The following is a 19,202-nucleotide window of genomic DNA, read 5'->3' on the forward strand; positions in this document are numbered from 1 at the left end:
AGGCTTAGTTGCTCCATGGCATGTGGGATCTTCCCAGATCAGGGATCGAACCCGTGTCCCCTGCATTGGCAGGCAGATTCTTAGCCACTGCACCACCAGGGAAGTCCCTATCCATTTGATTATTTTAGAGAAACAAGAAAATAAAGACAGGCAAGAGAGAATAAAAAAACAAAACCCACAATATAATTTTGACAACCAGATTTGTTACTACTGTCATATCTGCTTTCATTCTTTTATTAAAGAAATATTACAGATAAATATAACAAGTGCCTTCACTTCCTAAAAGGCAACCAATGTCATATATGTATCCATGATCAATACACAGTACTGTTCTTTGCATTGTTTTATTAAATTTATAGAAATGTTATATGTTTCATTGTACATTTTGCTTTTTTCTGTCAATATTATGTAATCTATCCATGTAATGATATATCAAATTTGTATCTTTAAATATTGTGTTCTATCATACAAATAATCACATTGTATCAATCTATTCCTCTACTAATGGAAATGTATGTTCTTTTCAATTTAGAGTAATACAAACCATGATGCAGTGAACATAAAGAGATGCATGAACACATGCATCTCTGTGCATATATGTGGGTGCCTCTGAAGCCAATACACCAAAGTAGAATTGAATGTTCCATATTTATGTGTTTTTAAAGAAATTCTGTTACTCTAAAGTAATAAATATAGTCTATTTTTTCATTATATAGAATTTTTCTTTTTATATTCTAGTCTTCAATCTGGGTTTTATTTTTGTATATGGTATAAAGTACTAACATTTTTTGTTCATATGAATCTTCCATTTATTGAATAGGCCATCCTTTTTCCAATGATTTCAATAGCACTATAACACACAAAATTCCCACGTCTTTACTCCAGTCTTCAATTTGTTTCCACTGATTTACTCATAAAGAACACACTGTTTAAATGCTACGAGCTTTGAATAAATATGCAATGATATCTAGTAGTCTATCTTCTCTTTTGTTTTTCACGTTTGTTTCAGCTATTTGTGGCCCTTTACATTCCTATATAAAATATTGAATCAGTCTGTGAAATTCTTAAAATATAAGTAACTGGTAAAAACTTTGAGTGGAAGTACTTTAAACTTAGTGATTTGTGAGAAAATTTATATTTTTTTACCATGTCAAGTCTTTTCAGAAAATGTTATTTTTCTCAAAATTTCAAGTGACCTTCAAAATGTTTTATAACTTTATATATATGTCTTGTAATTCATTATTGTTTATTCTCAGATATTTTATATCAAGATATTTTCTAATTAACTATTCTAGTATGAGAGGTTATTTTAAGAGTTTTTTTTTTCTCCAATCTTCTTTTTCTTGGTTAAGAGATTGGCTAGGAGCTCAAGTATCATGCTGACATGCTGATGCAAATATCTTACTTCAGGTTTTAAAGAGAATGCTGGATAAATATTATCATTAGATAAGATGTCTGCTGAAGATTTCTGACGATCAGCTTTCTCATTATACAATTTGTCTCCTTGGTGAGAACTGTGTCACAAATGTGACTTCTTCAAACGGCTTTCCCACATTCAGTTTTCTGCTCTAGATCCGATAATGTAATGTGCAAGGAGGTGCTAATTCCTTCGGAAGGCTTTTCCATATTCACAAGATTCATAGAGTTTCTATTTCTAATGAGTATGAATTCTCTGGTGTCTAACAAGGTGTGACTTTTGGCTGAAAGCCTTACCACACTCATTACAATGATAAGGCTTCTCACCTGTATGTTTTCTCATATGAAGTGTAAGAGATGAGATTTGAGAAAAGGCTTTTCCACATTTACTACAGTCGAAGGGTTTCTCACCTGTATGACCTCGTATATGTATAGTAAGGGAGGAACTTTGGGAGAAGGCTTTTCCACATTTATTACATTCATAAGGTTTCTCACCTGTATGACCTCTCATATGTACAATAAGGGAAGTTCTTTGAGAGAAAGCTTTTCCACATTCATTACATACATAGGGTTTCTCACCTGTATGACTTCTCATGTGTAAATTAAGCAATGAGCACTGAGAGAAAGCTTTCCCACATTTATCACATTCATAAGGTTTTTCCCCTGTGTGACTTCTCAGATGAAGAGTAAGGGAAGCAATTTGAGAGAAGGCTTTACCACATTCATTACAATCATAAGGTTTCTCTCCAGTGTGAACTTTCTGATGTGTAATAAAGTTTTGCTTTTGGCTGAAGGCTTTACCACATTCATTACATTCATAGGGTTTCTCTCCAGAATGAATTTTTTCATGAGCAATGAGATTTGATTTCTGGCTAAAGGCTTTGCCACATTCCTTACATATATAGGGTTTTTCTCCAGTGTGAATTCTCTGGTGCCTAACAAGATTTGACATCTGAATGAAAGCTTTCCCACATTCATTACATTCATAAGGTTTCTCTCTAGTATGAATCTTCTGGTGTGTAATGAAGTTCTTTTTGTGGCTGAAGGCTTTTCTACATTCCTTACATTCATAAGGTTTCTCACCAGTATGACTTCTCAAATGTACAGTAAGGGCTGAGCTTTGAGAGAAGGATTTTCCACATTCATTACATTCATAAGGTTTCTCACCTGTATGAATTCTCACATGTATAATAAGCATGGAAAACTGAGAGAAGGCTTTTCCACATTTATCACATTTATAAGGTTTCTCTCCTGTATGACTTCTCATATGAAGAGCAAGAGATGCTATTCGAGGGAAGGCTTTACCACATTCATTACATGCATAAGGTTTCTCCCCAGTATGAACTTTCTGATGTGCAATGAGGCTTTGCTTCTGGCTGAATGCTTTTCCACACTCATTACATTCATAAGGTTTCTCTCCAGTATGAATTTTTTCATGATCAATGAGATTTGATTTCTGGCTGAAGGATTTCCCACACTCCTTACATGCATAGGGTTTCTCTCCAGTATGGATTCTTTGATGTCTAATGAGATTTGACATTTTAATGAAAGCTTTCCCACATTCATTACATTCATAAGACTGCTCCCTACTGTGGATTTTATGATGTTTAATGAGTTTTTCCTTTTGGCTGAAGGCTTTTCTACATTTTTTACATTCATAGGGTTTCTCTCCAGTATGAATTCTCAGGTGTCTGATGAGGTCCAAAGTTTGATCAAAACCTTTTCCACAATGATTACACTTAAAGGGGGTTACTACAAGATGGGATAAGCTATTGCCAAATGATTTCATAGGTTCGTTATATTCACAATGTTCTTTTCTTATAAGGATTCTCTCATTATAACAGTTGAAATTATTATGTTCTAAACACTTTCCAAATAAGTCGTATTTATAGAGATTGTGACTGGAAGGAAAAAAGTCTGAGTTTGGAGAAAATGCATTTGCTAATTTCTTATGACAGTCATTCACTTTTTCTTCAGTCAGTGTTTTTGTGAATTTATCTTCAAGTTGTGTCAAAAGTCTGTCCTGGATTTTCTGATGCTCATCCATCCCCCATATTTCTCCTAAAACAAATTACAAATAAATATCACTTGTAAATTTTTCCAATATTATATCAAAAAAAATTTTTTTTAATATACTAGTATGGGATTAATTATTAGCTTATGGCCTAGTGTCCTATTAAGCAAATTCCAGGTACATATATCTCCTATTTCCTAAGCTTTAGGAAATTCCAGGAAAGGAAATATGAGTAGAGACAGATACTTATGAATACAAATAGCTTTGGCTGCTTTTAAATGGGATCTGAAAGAAAAAAGGTAAACTGTTGGATAAATAAGAGGGAGAATTCAGAATGTACAAATAAAGTAAGAAGAAATAGTGATAGAGAAAAAGACAAAAACAGGAAGCTAAAAAATCATAAAAGTATTTTACAGGACTCCATTTAAATAAACTTTTATAAACTGTTTGACATAATTTTCTGGAAAATATAAATTACCAAAACTGACTCTATAAGATGTAGAAAACAAATACCAATTTCCACAAAATAAACAGAAAAATATGAAAAGAAATACCCCAAAACAAAACAAATAGAAAAGGCCCAGAGATATTATCATGGGAATTTAAACAAACATCTAAGGGACAGCTGTCATGCTGTACAAAATATTATGAAAGAAAAAAGAATTCCCATTTTTTGTGTGTGTGAGACAAACATAATATTAACACCAACACCTGATAAAGATGACAACCAAAAAAGCAAACTATACACCAATTTCATTTTTGAATATCAATGCAAAAACTCTACATAACAAAATGACCCAGAAGAAAAAAAAAGTGACCCAAAAGCACATTAAATATAAGACATACATATGTTGTTTTTTTCCTGGAATATAAGTATGTTTCAATATTAGAAAATCTATTACTAAAAGTAAATACATTATAGGTCAAAAGTGAAAAATCAAGTAATCATTTCCAAAGATATTAAAAAGATGATAAAATTCAACACCTATTTTCCATAAAAATAACTTTATAAAATGGGAACAGACAGACACTTATTTAACTTGAGAAAAAGCACAGTACAACTTAAACCCTGGCACTGTTCTTAATGGGAAAAATCCCAAAGCATTCACATTAAAGTCAGGAATAAGAAAAAGATAAGTACTATCACAACTATTATTACAGTACAGGGTAGTGTATTAAATAAGAGAAAGAAATGAGGTATAAAAACTTGGAAAGGAAAGGTAAAGTTAACATTATTTGTCAATACTAAAACTGTTAACTTGTAAAATCGATTCACCTGAAAAATTATAAAAAGTAAAAAATTAAATTCACTATATATAGTAAATTAATATTCAGTTTCAGTAACCTTCATATAAATGAAGAACTATTTAGAAAATATAACAAAAGACTACACTTACAATGACAACAAAAATATGAAAAATCTGGGAATAAATTTAATAAGAAATGTCTAAAAATTATAAGAAAACTTTAATATGCACACACAGATTTGAACAAATGAAAGTGTTATAGGTTGAATTGTGTGTTCCCCCTTTAAACTATATGTTTAAGCCCTAACCCCCAGTACCTCAGAACGTGAAGTTATTTTGAAAATAAAGTCATTGCAGATGTAGTTAGTTAAGATGAGGTCATACTGGAGTAAGGTAAGACCCTAATCTAATATGACTGGTGTTCTTATAAAAAGAGTGCCACATGAAGAGACAGAACACAGGGAGAACACTATGTGAAGATAAAGACACAGATTGGAGTTATGCTGCCACAAGCCAAGGAATGTCTGGGGATACCAGAAGCTGAAAGACACAAGGAATCTTCTCCTGTAGGCTTCAGAAGGAACATTGCCCTACTTACACCTTGATTTTGTATTTCTAGCCTCTACTTCGTTATGGCAGCTCTAGGAAACTAAGACAAAAGGTGTATCACATTCCTGGAAAAGAATATTTGACAGCAAAAATGGTAATTATTTGCAAGTTAACCTATCAACTTAAAGTGGTTTCAATAAAAATGTTTGAAAATGCAAGTAAATAATAGCTCAAGGGAAAATGATACTAGGGGTTGCCATCAGAGAGGAAGACATGGGTAAGAGAAGAAAAATTACTCTTCAATATATATCCTATTGTACTTAAAAAAATTTGTACTACAAGTATGTATTATATATTTTTAAAAGTAAATAAATAAAATTGTTCTGAACAATACAGTAATTAATAAAATGAGAACAAACAATAGGAAGGTAAAAATTGGATAAAAGAATCAGAATAGGGACTTCCCTGGTGGTCCAATGGGTAAGACTCCGCTCTCCCAATGCTGGGGGCCTGGGTTCAATCCCTGGTTGGGGAACCAAATCCTGCATGCATGTCGCAACTAAGAGTCTGCATTTCACAACTAAGAAGTCCATATGCTGCAACTAAGAGTCCACGTGCTGCAACGAAGATCCTGCATGCCACAACTAAGACCCAGCGCAGCCAAAGTAAATAAATAAATAAATATTTAAAAAAAAGAAGAATCGGAATATAAAACTGGAAGAGCCTGCATAGCATGATTGAAAGGGAAAACAAAGAATGGGAAATTATGCTTAAATATGGCCTCATAAATACATGAATTTATCTCTGATCCTACACAAAACCACACTAAAATGAGATAAGGAAAGAAAAAGATATAAACTAATAACAAAGACAAAGACCACTCTTCCACCCTAGAGAAGATGGGAGATTACTCTCTTGAGAAATATAAGCAGAAAGGCTCTAGAGGCAAGGACACCAGGCAGAGAAATTCGGAGATAAGGAACTGGCTCAAACGTAGAATAAATGAAAGTCTACATACCCAAGGGTAAGACATTCAGTCCCCAGTGGCTGCTTAGCTCTAAAATAGGAAAATGGAGATTTTTCTCCCTCTCTGCCAGACTGAGAATAAAGTAAAGGAAAAATGCTTGTGAAGCTATAATGCAGGTGAAGTTAGAGACGTGGTTGCAGATTATAAATGTAGAAAAGAAGGCAGAATACTAAGCTTAAGCTATTGAGTCCCTGCAGTTCAGGGAAACAGAAAAGCTCAATTAAGCAAAAGGTGTTGAGGGAGAAGGTAAGATCAGGTCTTTAAGGTACTATCCAAGCAGAAGTGAAAAAGAGTTCCAAGGGCAAGATCAAAATATCAAATGTGACAGAAAAAACTCCATGTTTTAAGATGGTGGAATGAAAAACTATCTGATCTCTTTTCCTCTATACAAACAGGAATGAAAAGTCATTGATTCTTCAATGATCCTAGGTGGTGGCTGTAACCCCAATTATAATAAATGAGTTAGTGTTGACAAATACAGTGAAGGGTGGAATAGGGAAAAAAGGATTCTAAGAGAAGACAGCTGTTCATGCTGATCTTGGGCAGAGCAAGCAGCTGACATTGTCAAAATGGATATCACACCTTGAAGGGCAGAATTAATTAACACATGATTACAACATGGAAATTTGGGAGTGCAGACTGATTACAGGAGACTTGACATCCCAAGGTATGTCAAGGAAGCCAGGACTGAACAAGGAAACACTGTGAAATACTGTCTTTTTAGGAAGAAGTCTGTTGGGGTGAGAGTGTAATATTCAGAGTTATGAGAAGACTTGCAGCTGCAGTTCCTTTTTGGATGAGAAGAAATAAAACCTAAACATATATTCACACAACCATGTAGAATAAAAGGCTTTAGTATGAAGAACAGATGCATTCCTATACATCAAGAGTCAGCAAACTTTTTCTTAAAGGTCAGATAGTATTTTAGGCTTCATGGGTCATATAGTCTTTGACACAACTATTCAACTTTGCCTCTGCAATGTGAAAGTATTAATAGTCAAGATGTAAATGATTCAATGTGGCTATATTCCAGTAAAACTTTATTTACAAAAACAAGTGGCTGGCCTACAGGCCATAGTTTGCAGATTCCTGCTCTAGATCAGAGAACTTTCTTTCCTTCCCTAACAATACCCTTCTTTAAAAATCAGGTCAAGGAGGAACTATCCTCACTCATAAATGAGAAGGTACTGGAATCAGATCTCTAAAAAAGTATAAGAGAAAAAAGAAAAGAAACATGAGATAAAGAAAGCAGACAAAAAATTCAAGCTAAAACAATTGACACATAGTAAATGAAAATCTTGATTAAATGTATTGCCATGAATGAAAAAACTTAATGAAAATACCAACTATAAAAAGAGCTCAAAATAGAAATATAAATGCATGAGGAAGAAACAATGAGAAAACAAAAAGGGCTAAAAAAAAATTAACTAGCAGAACCAAGAAAGAAAGAAAAGAGAAAAATAAAACCATCCAAAATAATGAACACCATGCAAGTGGGGGGAAAAAAGAGAGAGACAGATAGGCTACATAAAGACTTTTAGGGACTCCCCTGGTGGTCTAGTGGTTAAGACTTTGCCTTCCAGTGCAGGGGGTGTGGGTTCGATCCCTGGTCAGGGAGCTAAGATCCCTCATGCCTCGGAGCCAAAAAACCAAAAAACATAAAACAGAAGCAATACTGTAACAAATTCAATAAAGACTTTAAAAATGGTCATCAAAAAAAAACTTAAAAAAATATTTAACAACTTTAAGTATTGAAATTACAGTAGGGTAACCTCATATTGCAAAACAAGATAGTGGATAAAGCAGAAATTCTGAAGCATCATTGGGCTTATAGGAAGTAGCATAAATCTCCAAGAACACTGCAGTCCTCTCCAACAACCATGCCTGAACACCATACACACAAAAAATGAACAAAATAAAAACAGGTATTAGCCAAAACCAGGTCTGAGAGAGAGCAGACCTGAAAGCAACCTGCAAGACGTATCTGTCTTGAGTACCTATGCAAAGCCTTGTTAACTAAAGTATAAGGCTCTTGGGCCATCAATTAAGAAGAGAAGCTCAACTAAGATTCCTACAAAAAGCCAGGACCTTCAAAGAATGTTCAACTGATCCTCACTTGGTAACGCCTCTTGGCACCCACCAGAAGCACATGCAAATCATCTTCAGAGGAAAGCAACCCCAATTTAGGACAATAGAATTAGCACAAATTAAGATTTTAAAAATTTAGATTTAGAATCAGCAATCATCAAGTATGTGAAGAACCAAAATACACTGAGTCCTCAAAAACAAGATATTTAAACCTGAGAACTTAAAATACTGGAACTGTCAGATACAGAATACAAAAGAGCTATGTACAGTATTTTTAAAGAAGCAAAAGATAAAAACACAAAGCTGAAGAAGCCACAGAAATTACTAGGAAGAATCAGAAAGATGAATAAACACGGTTGAAGAGAGAATTAGCAAACTGGAAGATATATCTGAAGTAATTACTGAGAAGGCAACACAGAGATACAGAGGAAGAAAATAGCAAAGGAAATTTAAAAATATGGAGGAAAAAAAAGGTCTAGCATCTATCTAATATGAGTCTCAGTAGTAGAGTGTTAAGGCAATGAATGAGAGCCAATATTTGATGATGCTAGCTGAGAATGTTGCAGTATTTACGGAAGACATAAATAAGAAGACAACACTATGAATAATTTTATAAAAACAGATTTGAAAATACAGATGAAACAAATTGTTAAATATAACAGATGGCCCGGGAACATCAATATATGGTAACCTTCTTAAAATACAGAGGAAATTTAAATATTTATGGCAATTACTTTGTTCAACTCTGTGAAAATTAATTTGAAAACCGGGATTAAAATGGATATCTTTCTGGAAAATTACAGCCTATTATCAAAAACTATTGCCAAGAGAGACAAAAACATCTATATAGAACAGTTATAAAAGGAACAATGGAGAAAAGCTGTCAAAGAAACTTCCCTCAAAAATCTGCAAGGTCCAAATAGTTCAACAGGTAAGATAAATAAAAATTTTACTGGAGTTTTATGCCAATGCCAATGCTATATAAATGTTCTAGAACGTGAAGAAAAGCTTCTAAATTTTATTTATGAAACCAGTGTAACATTGACTTCAAAGCTTGACAGAGTTAGGATATTTAAATTCATAGCGAAAATGTAAGTATGATTCATTATTATGTAAATAATATTCACCCATATACACAAAAGGAAAAAGAATCATATGATAAATCTCCTGTAAGAAAAGATTGTTATTTTAACTATGTGAACTTTAACGGCGGCAAAAAGTACTTTAAAGAACAATGAGTGACCAGAAAAAAATACTAGAAAAACAAGAGAAAGGGCTAATCACCATAATGTTAAGAATTCATATAAATTAAGAACTCAACAGAAAAAATGGGGCATAAAACACAAACTGTTCACAAAAAAGAAATATAGATTTTAAACATATGAAAAGACGCTTGCCTTCATTTATAATAAAGGAAATGCAAATTCAGACTATAGTAAGTTATTTTTCACTTATCAAACTGGCAAAGATTTAAGGAATGCTAATAGACTAAGTTGCAGAAATTGTTAGAAGTATAAATTGTTATCTCCTTGAAGAGCAAAAAAAGACATCACAATATCTTTCAAGTTAAAAATATATGTATGTATATGTATGCATGTATATGTATATATGTGTATGCATTATACATATGTATACACATGTATCACAAACACACAAGCACATGCATATATACGTGACAAATGTAGCAGAAAATGGGAGATAACAGAAAAGTAGCACTGACTTTAAAACTTTTATTGAAGTAAAAGGATTGTAGCCATTACTGAAGTATGAGAGCAAAAGCTAAATTACAGTGGGAAGTGTGACTATGGGTACAAAATATGATGCTAAAGCATTTACAATGGAAGGAAAAAGAGAAAATAGTAAAGGACTCTAAATGTCAACAAGTGTATTTAAACAACTTCAATTCTGTAAATATCTGAACGTAAAAGGAAAGGAGCCTATGTAAAAAGGTGGGCAGAAAGACTAGAATGATTATCAAAGCAAAGCTGGGAATGAATTAGGAAATGTTGATATCTAGCACACAGGTAAGAAAGCTAACTGGTCTTTTAGGTTCTGAGGAAAGAAGTTAAACATGTTATCTAGAAATGAGATCTTACATATATAAAAAATTCACACCAATTGTCACTACAAAGTTCTATGGCCTTAAAATAATTAACTTTGAAGAACATTTCAGAGTGATCAAAAACTTACAGATTAACAATTAAAGGGCCCTGGCCCCTCCTCACCTGTATGGTTCCTTCCCACTAACCTGGACAATGTCTCTTTGACACTTCTTCCTCCACCACCCATGGTTCTTCTTCTTGCTCCAACTTGAAAATCACATCAGGTTTGGTGAATGGACATCCTGTCAAAGGGAAGTGACATAAGATTTGGGCATAAATACTAGGAACAATCATTCAAGAACTGAGGCTGGCCCAGGGAAACCAGGCTTTCTGAAGGACAAGAAAACTATCTTTTCTAGGGATACTGCCCCTCGAAACATAACCAAGGATGACATTTTGCTTTGAAAGCTGCAGCATGCACATGAATGTGAGCAAAGGTACCTAAAGGCCAAACTCAGTCTAACATTCAAAGGTTCCACACATTTCAGAATCACTGGGGGAAAAAAAGGTAATTTACTCCCAGAGTTTGAGTTATATAGGAAACTACCCTTACCCACAGTGATTAAGTTGTTATAGTTTTCTAGCATCACATTCCGGTACAGGTTCCTTTGAGCAGGATCCAACTGCTGCCACTCTTCCTCAGTGAAGTCAATAGCCACATCTTTGAATGTCACTGTTTCCTGTAACAACATATTCCCACTCAATCTGGAGTCATCCATCTTAGATGTAGTGGACAAAACATATTGAAACTTGTTCTGATAGTACACAAAGGTAAGAGATTATAAAATAAATTTTACCTGTTTTTGTTATTGTCTGAAAGAAAAATATCATTTTAGCAACATCCTGTTAGTTTATGTTCATTTATTGATTTAGCAAGCACACATCTTTAATAACTACTGTGAGTTAAAGAGATCTTGGGTACTAATTTATACTGAGTGTAAAAACTGGGGGAATACAAAACTTTACTCAAGTTAATTGGTCTGGGAACTCACTAGATCCCTGTGATTCATTGGTACATGAAAAAATGAAAATAGGATTTGGATGGAAGCAGAAATGGGGAGAGAATGACGTTGAAGTATAGTAGGAACATCCAAACAGAGATATTCATTGATTTAGCAATTGCACATATTGTTCATTAGATCAGAAGAAATCTAAATTGAAAATGAGGATTTATTGTTCATAAGCCTATAACAGGTGTCTGCAGCCACTAAAACTGGATATATTTTTGTTCAGAGTTCACATATACTGAAAAAAGAGTGCCACAAATAGAATCCTACAAATACCAACAGATATAGAAAAAAGATTAGTTAATGAAGTTTTTTTTAAATGGTCTGAACTTGAATTACAACCAGAACTGTGAGAAAACAGCACCAAGAAAGATTAAAGTGTCAGAAATGAGAGACTGGTAACAAATTTCTTCAAAGAAGTGTGATTTGAACATAGAAATCAAATGCACTTTTCCTAGTTAAAAACCAAAATGCCCCAAAAATATAAACATAAGAAAAAATCTTCAACAGCACTGGAACAAAGGTAGCTGTCCATATTTCCTATACTTTGAGAAATTTCTATGAGAGATGGGGTAAGATAAAAGGAAATCACCAGGAGCTAACTCATAAAAAATGTTTCTGATAATTTATTTCTAGGTCCTAAAAGGACCCTATGACCATGAACATCCACTAAGGTTGAGAGTATGCTGTGGGAATAATGGAAACTCCTCTTTTGGAGCCCTTTTCTGCTAAAGATCAAGGACTTGTAAACAATCAGGCTTAAGAAACCAAAAGCAATCATGGCAAAATGAGACATCCCTCTGCAGTGGCCCCACTGCAAAAACAGTAACTTGGCATCCATCCATGGACAAAAGTGCCTTTGTGGGAACTGTGGGGTCCAGCACCATATGCTAAGGGACTCAGAAGGAGTCTTGCCTACCCACACATTGAGTTATAAGCATACAGACCTCAGTCCTGGCTATAGACCCTGAGAGGCATGTGAACTGACTCTAGCCTCTCTTGGTCATGGTCCAGGAGCCCCCAGAAAATGACTGTCTTAGACAAGCACCCAATAGAAGACAGAGCTTTTGTGAAAGTACACGTCTCCAGCCAAGAAGTTCCAGTACATCAGTGGAGCAAAAAATACAAGTTTGGACTCATCAGAGAGGGTAAGAGGAACAGTTTGACTTTACCTACTTCACTCCTCCACCAAGGCAACACAGTTTAGGGCCAAGAGAAATCTTGGCCCATGATTTCATTCATGAAGGAAAATAAGAATGTGTGAATACCCTGCTTTCCCAGCTATGTGGGATGGTGCCAAAGAGTGTCATTTTTCTCTCATCACATCCAAAGTACTGAATTGTGAGCTGCGTCACTGAAAAGTCTGAGAGAGCAGCAGATAACATTCTCAGAGGACATTACAGAGAAGCGGATCTTACTAACTGTGCTAAGGACACCATCAAGAAGAAAAAAAGAGAGGAGTCAAATAAATAAAATAAAAAATGAAAGAGGAGACATTATGACTGATATCACAGATACAATGACCATGAGAGACTGCTATGAACAATTATATGGTAACAAAGTGGATAACCTAGAAGAAACATAGAAACATTCAACCTACCAAGACTGAATCATGAAGAAATAAAAAATTAGAACAGACCAATATTGAATAAGGAGTTGAATCAGTAATCAAAATCTTTCAATAGAGAAAACCCTCCCCTCCCACCAAAAAAAGAAAAGCCGAGGACTAGATGGCTTCCCTGGTGAATTCTACCAATCATTTAAAGATGAACAGATGCCAGTCTTTCTCATACTTTCAAAAAAATGGAACTGGAGGGAACACTCCCAAACTCATTTTACAAGGCCAACATTACCCTGATACCAAAGGCAGATAAGGACACTACAAGAAAAACTATAGGCAAATATCTCTAATGAATATAGATGCAGAATTTTTCAACAAAATATAGGCATACTAAATTCAACAGCATGTTAAAAGGATCATACACCACAATCAAGAAGGATTCATTCCTGGGATGCAAGGACAGTTCAACATATGCAAATCAATACATGTGATACATCACTTCAATAGAATGAAAGACAAAAATTATATGATCATTTCAATAGATGCAGAAAAAGCACTTGACAAAATACAACATCCTTTTGTGATAAAAACTCTCAACAAACTGAGTATAGAAGGAACATACCTCAGCATAAACAAGGACATATATGATAAGCCAACAACAATATCATATCCAATTGTAAAAGGTTGAAAGCTTTTCCTTTAAGATCAGAACAAGACAAAGGTACCCACTCTCACCAGACCTATTCAATATAGTATGGGTAATCCTAACCAGAGCAATCAGGCAAGGAAAAAAAATACATTCAAATAGGAAAGAAAGAAGAAAACTGTCTTCCGTTTTTGTTTTTTGTTTTTTTTTTTTGCATATGATATGATCTTATATATAGAAAATCCTAAAATCACCACCAAAAATACTGTAAGAACTAATCAACGAACTCAGTAAAGCTGCAGGACACAAAACCAACAGACAGAAATCAGCTGTATTTGTATACACTAACAACAAAATATCTGAAAAAGAAATAAAACAATCCCATTCACAATAGCATCAAAAACAACAAAAATACTTAGCAATAAATTTAACCAAGGAGGAGAAAGATCTAGACACTGAAAAATATAAGATTTTGATGAAGGAAACTGAAGAGGACACAAATAAATGGAAAGATATCCCATGTTCATGGATCGCAAGAATTAATATTGTTAAAATGTCCATACTACCCAAAGCCATCAATAGACTCAATGCAATCACTATCAAAACTGCCAAAGACTTTTTTCGCAGAAACAGGAAAAAGTGATCTTTTTATGGAAAAACCCGAATGAACTTTTTGGCCAACCCAATACAATTTGTATGGAGCCACAAAAGACCCCAAATGGCCAAAGCAATCTTGTGAAAGAACAAAGCTGGAAGCATCACATTTCCTGATTTCAAACTATATGACAAAGCCATAGTAATCAAAACAGTGTGGTATCTGCATAAAAATAGACACATGGACCCATGTATAAGAAATGAGAGTCTAGAAATAACCCCCTTGTATCAGTCAACTAATATTTGACAAGGGAGTCAAGAATATTCAATATGGGGAAAGGATAGTCTCTTCAATAAATGGTGTTGGGAAAACTGGATAATCACATGCAGAATAATAAAACTGGACACATCTTACACCACTAAAATTAACTCAAAATGGTTAAAGATTTTAAATTAGACCTGAAACAGTAAAACTCCTAGAAGAAATCATAAGGATAAAGCTCTTGACATTGGTCTTGGCAATAATTTTTTACATATGACATGAAAAGCATGAGCAATAAAAGCAAAAATCAATAAGTGAGGCTACATCAAACTAAAAAGCTTCTGCACAGAAAAAGGAACAATCAACAAAATAAAAAGGTGATCTATGGAATAGAAGAAAATATTTGCAAATCATATATTTGATAAGGGGTTAACATCCAAAACAAAGAACTCATACAACTCAGTAGCAAAAAAACCCAACTTGAGTAAAATTGGGCAGAGGAACTGAATAGACATTTTTCCAAAGAAGACATACAATTGGCCAACAGGTACCTGAAAAAATGCTTGACATCACTAATCACCACGGAAATTCAAATCAACACCACAATGAGGTGTCACCTCACACCTGTTATAATGGCTATCATCAAAAAGACAAGAGATAAAATATGTTGGAAAGGATGTGGAGAAAAGGGAACCCTTGTTCACTGTTGATGGGAATGTAAATTGATACAGCCACTATGGAAAACAGCACAGTACAGAAGTTCCTTAAAAAACTTAAAAATAGAATTACCATATAATCCAATAATCCCATTTCCAGGTATATGTCCAAAGGAAATGAGAACAGGAGTTTGAAGACATATATGCACTCCCATGTTCACTGCAACATTATTAACAGTAACCAAAATATGGAAACAATCTAAGTGTCTGTCTACAGATGAATGTATACAGAGATGTGATATATACGTATACAATGGAATATTATTCTGCCATGAGAAAGATGGAATCCTGCAATTTGCAACTCCATGGATAGACCTTTAGGGCATTATGCTAAGTGAAGTAAGTCAGACGAAGAAAGACAATTACTCTATGATATCCCTTATATGTAGAATCTTGAAAAGTCAAAATTATAGAAGTAGAGAACAGAATGGTGCTTGCCCAGGGCTAGGAGGTGGGGGTGATGGGAAGATGCTGGTCAACAGGTATAAACTTCCATTTATAAGATGAATAATTTCTGGGGATCTAATGTACAGCATGGGGACTATGGTTAACAATACAGTATTATATACTGGAAACTTGCTAGAGAGTAGATCTTAAATGTTCTCGCCCTAAAAAAGAAATAATTATGTGAGGTGATGGAGTTTTTAACCAACTACTGTGATAATAATTTTGCAGTATATAAGTGTATCAATTCAACACGTTGTACACCTTAAACACAATGTTACATGTCAATTATATCTCAATAAAGGTAGAAAAGAAAATTTTTAAAGAAATGAAAAAAGAAAAAAAAAAAAGAAACCAAAGGCAAAGTGTCAGGGTAAAAAAACACTGAAAGGACTTCCCTGGTGGGACAGTGGTTAAGAATCTGCTTGCCAATGCAGGGGACATGGGTTTGAGCCCTGGTCCGGGAAGATTCCATATGCCACGGAGCAACTAAGCCTGTGTGCCACAACTACTGAGCCTGCACTCTAGAGCCCGCGAGCCACAACTACTGAGCCCATGTGCTGCAATTACTGAAGCCTGCGCACCTAGAGCCCGTGCTCCGCAACAAGAGAGGCCACAGCAATGAGAAGCCTGCACACCACAACGAAGAGTAGCCCCCACTCGCCATAACTAGAGAAAGCACAGCGACGAAGACCCAATGCAGCCAAAAATAAATATATAAATAAATTTATTTTTTAAAAAAACACTGAAATGCACGGGATAGTTGGGACTTCCCCTTAAGTGGGATAAAGACCAAAATAAGCTCAGAAAAAGTACCTGGTGAGGAATTACGGCTGAGGAGAAAGCATAATGCAGAAAGCTAGTCCTACTATAATGGTTTCATTAATCACATGAAAGGATAAGAGCACATAAGATGAATTCTTGCTGACAGTGCCTCAGCCTCAGATTTCTCCTCAGGGAGTTGTATTGTCCTCAGTAAGTTGGATCAATAAACTAATAAATAAATTACAAAACCAACACCACAGATTTTGCAAGAAAATTGTAATTGCACCCTGCTCAAGAGTGACAGAATCCAAAAAGAAATCATTAAAATAAACTTGATGAAAATACTTTTTTTTAAATTTAGTAAATATGAAGCATAATCTTAATATGAGAAATCTAGAACTTATATACATAAATCCCCATAATTAAAAATTGATATTTTAAGCATAAACACTGAATTAGGCAAATAAGTTTAATGAAGAAAAATAAATTTAAAAAATAAACATACAAAATTAGGAATAAATACTGAAACAAACTAAACTTCAATGAAATTAATAATTTAAAAAGAAATATGAAACCAAGACTGATCTCAAAATGAAAAACAAAAAGAAAAAAGAAAAGAAATCCAGAACAGTTGATACTGTAGCACAGACTTTTACTCTTCTATCCCAATATTTATTTCCCCCATTTCCAAATTTTTGGCTGGGCATATGGCCTCCTGTGCCATTATCATTCTTATTATCATTCTTCATCTCCTTTGAAGCTAGGTATTTTTATATAAGGTTCTGGACAATAAGATGAAAGGAGTATTATGTGCAACTACTGGTAAGTGAGCTTAAAGGGAAGAGGTATACATTTTCTCCCCAGCTTCCTCCTTCCTATAGACTGTTAAGTAACTATGATGACTAGGGCAAATATAGGCATTTGGGATAATGAGGTAGAAGCCAAGTATTAGAGGATAATGAGGTAGACAAATGAAATACAGGAATCCTGGGTCTCTCTGCCTTAGAGATACAGGACCAGCCCTGATTTGTTGGTACCTGAATTCCTACAGAGACTAATAAAATTCTGTCCTGTTTAAGCAACTGTTATGTAAGATTTCTGTCACAGTCAATAATACTAGGTAAATCTATTAAGACAGATAAATGCTTATGCTAGAAAGAGAACATTTCAAAATGCTATCTTTGTGGCAGCCATAGAAATATGCTCCCAGATCCCCTTCAAGAGAACAAGCTGTGAGACGCATAATTGGTGAACAGCCTCCAGCTGCTCTATCTTTAGTTCTACTACTGTGTTCATGCTGAGACCATGGTATGCTCAAGCCACCACTGGCTATTTTTCCAGCCAAAGGCTAAGCACAGTGAGGGTATTAGGGACTGGACCATTTTACCTGACATGGGACTCCTCTAATGGGAAAATTTTGGTCAGCAACTCCCCACTGACCTGGATGAGACTTTCTCACAGCTGCATGAAGGTCTGAGATGGCAGAATAAAGAATCAGCAAGCTTAAAGATCGAGAGATCAATAGAAACTACACAATCTGAAGATGAGGGGAAAAAAAAAAGAGTGAAGAAAAATGAACACAGACTAGGAGAAATGTGAGACAGAAATAAGTACATCCACATACACATAATGAGTACCAGAAGGAGAGGAAAGACAGAAGACTACTCAAAGAAATACTGGCTGAAAACTTCCTAAATTTGATTTTTAAAAAACACTAATATACATATCCAAGACACTCAATGAACCCTAAGCAGGATAAACACAAAGAGATACAAACCTAAACACATCATACTCAAAATGCTGAAAGTAACAGTACAGAGAAAACCTTAAAAGCTGCAAGAGGAAAACAATCCTTTATCTACAAGTCAGCCACAATAAAATTAACACCTGACTTCTCATTAGAAACAATGAAGGTCAAGGCAATGGGACAGCAATATTTCAAGTGCTGAAAGAAAAAACACTATCAACGAATAATCCTGTAACTAGCAAAGTTACCTTCAAAAATGATTATACTAAGTGAAAGAAGCCAGACACAAAAGTCACATATTTTAGCATTCTATTTATATAAAATATCTGGAATAGATAAATACAGAGACTGAAGGCAGATTGGTGGTTGCCAGGGGCTGGGGGAGAGGGGAAGGGGGGAGTAAATGCTTAATGGGTATGAGGTTTTATTTTGGGGTCATGAAAATGTTTTGTAACTAGATAGAGGGGTGGCTGCACCACATTGTGAAGGTACTAAATATCACCGGATTGTTTGCTTCAAAATTATTAATTTTATGCAAATTTCACCTAAAAAAAAAAGATGAAATATATTCCCAGAGAATTCATTGCTAGCAGACTGGCCTAACAAGAAATAATAAAGGAAAAAAAAAAAAAGAAATAATAAAGGAAGTTCCTGAGGCTGAAGGGAAGTGACACCAATCATTAATTCAAATCCTCATGAAAAAATGAAGAGTTCAAGTAAAGCACTAAGCAGAATACAGAACACACAGCAGCCTTGTCAATTTAATTTTATTGTCCTAGGCACTCTGTTCTATGTTTCTGGAGATGTGAACATTTGCAGATGAAACTTAATATGGCAACAAAGAACAAAATGATGTGATATTCTTGCGCTAGGGTTAATTTTTTGCTTCTGGATGGATGTGCTTTGTCATCAGTAATATCTTCAGACCTTCCATGGCCTTATTTATACTGCCTTGGGCCTCTCACTGGCACTCATAGATTCCAAACGTGTAACCAGTATACTAGTTTTGAAACGCTT

At 34.6% G+C, this 19,202-nt stretch overlaps 1 protein-coding gene across 1 annotated transcript in view; it reads right to left on the bottom strand.

The window, feature by feature from the left end:
* Positions 1 to 390: 390 nt before the first annotated feature.
* Positions 391 to 19,202, bottom strand: part of ZNF569 (zinc finger protein 569) — a 61,942-nt gene continuing 43,130 nt past the window's right edge. The window contains exons 5-7 of the mRNA XM_068528483.1: positions 10,997 to 11,123; positions 10,590 to 10,685; positions 391 to 3,477 (exon numbers count right to left, since the gene is read on the bottom strand). Coding sequence (XP_068384584.1) covers positions 1,655 to 3,477; positions 10,590 to 10,685; positions 10,997 to 11,123 — 2,046 coding nt within the window. The 3' untranslated portion in view covers positions 391 to 1,654. The remainder of the gene's footprint in view (positions 3,478 to 10,589; positions 10,686 to 10,996; positions 11,124 to 19,202) is intronic.

The sequence above is a fragment of the Eschrichtius robustus genome, chromosome 19 (assembly GCF_028021215.1).
Source record: "Eschrichtius robustus isolate mEscRob2 chromosome 19, mEscRob2.pri, whole genome shotgun sequence".
Classification (NCBI taxonomy): Eukaryota; Metazoa; Chordata; class Mammalia; order Artiodactyla; family Eschrichtiidae; genus Eschrichtius; species Eschrichtius robustus.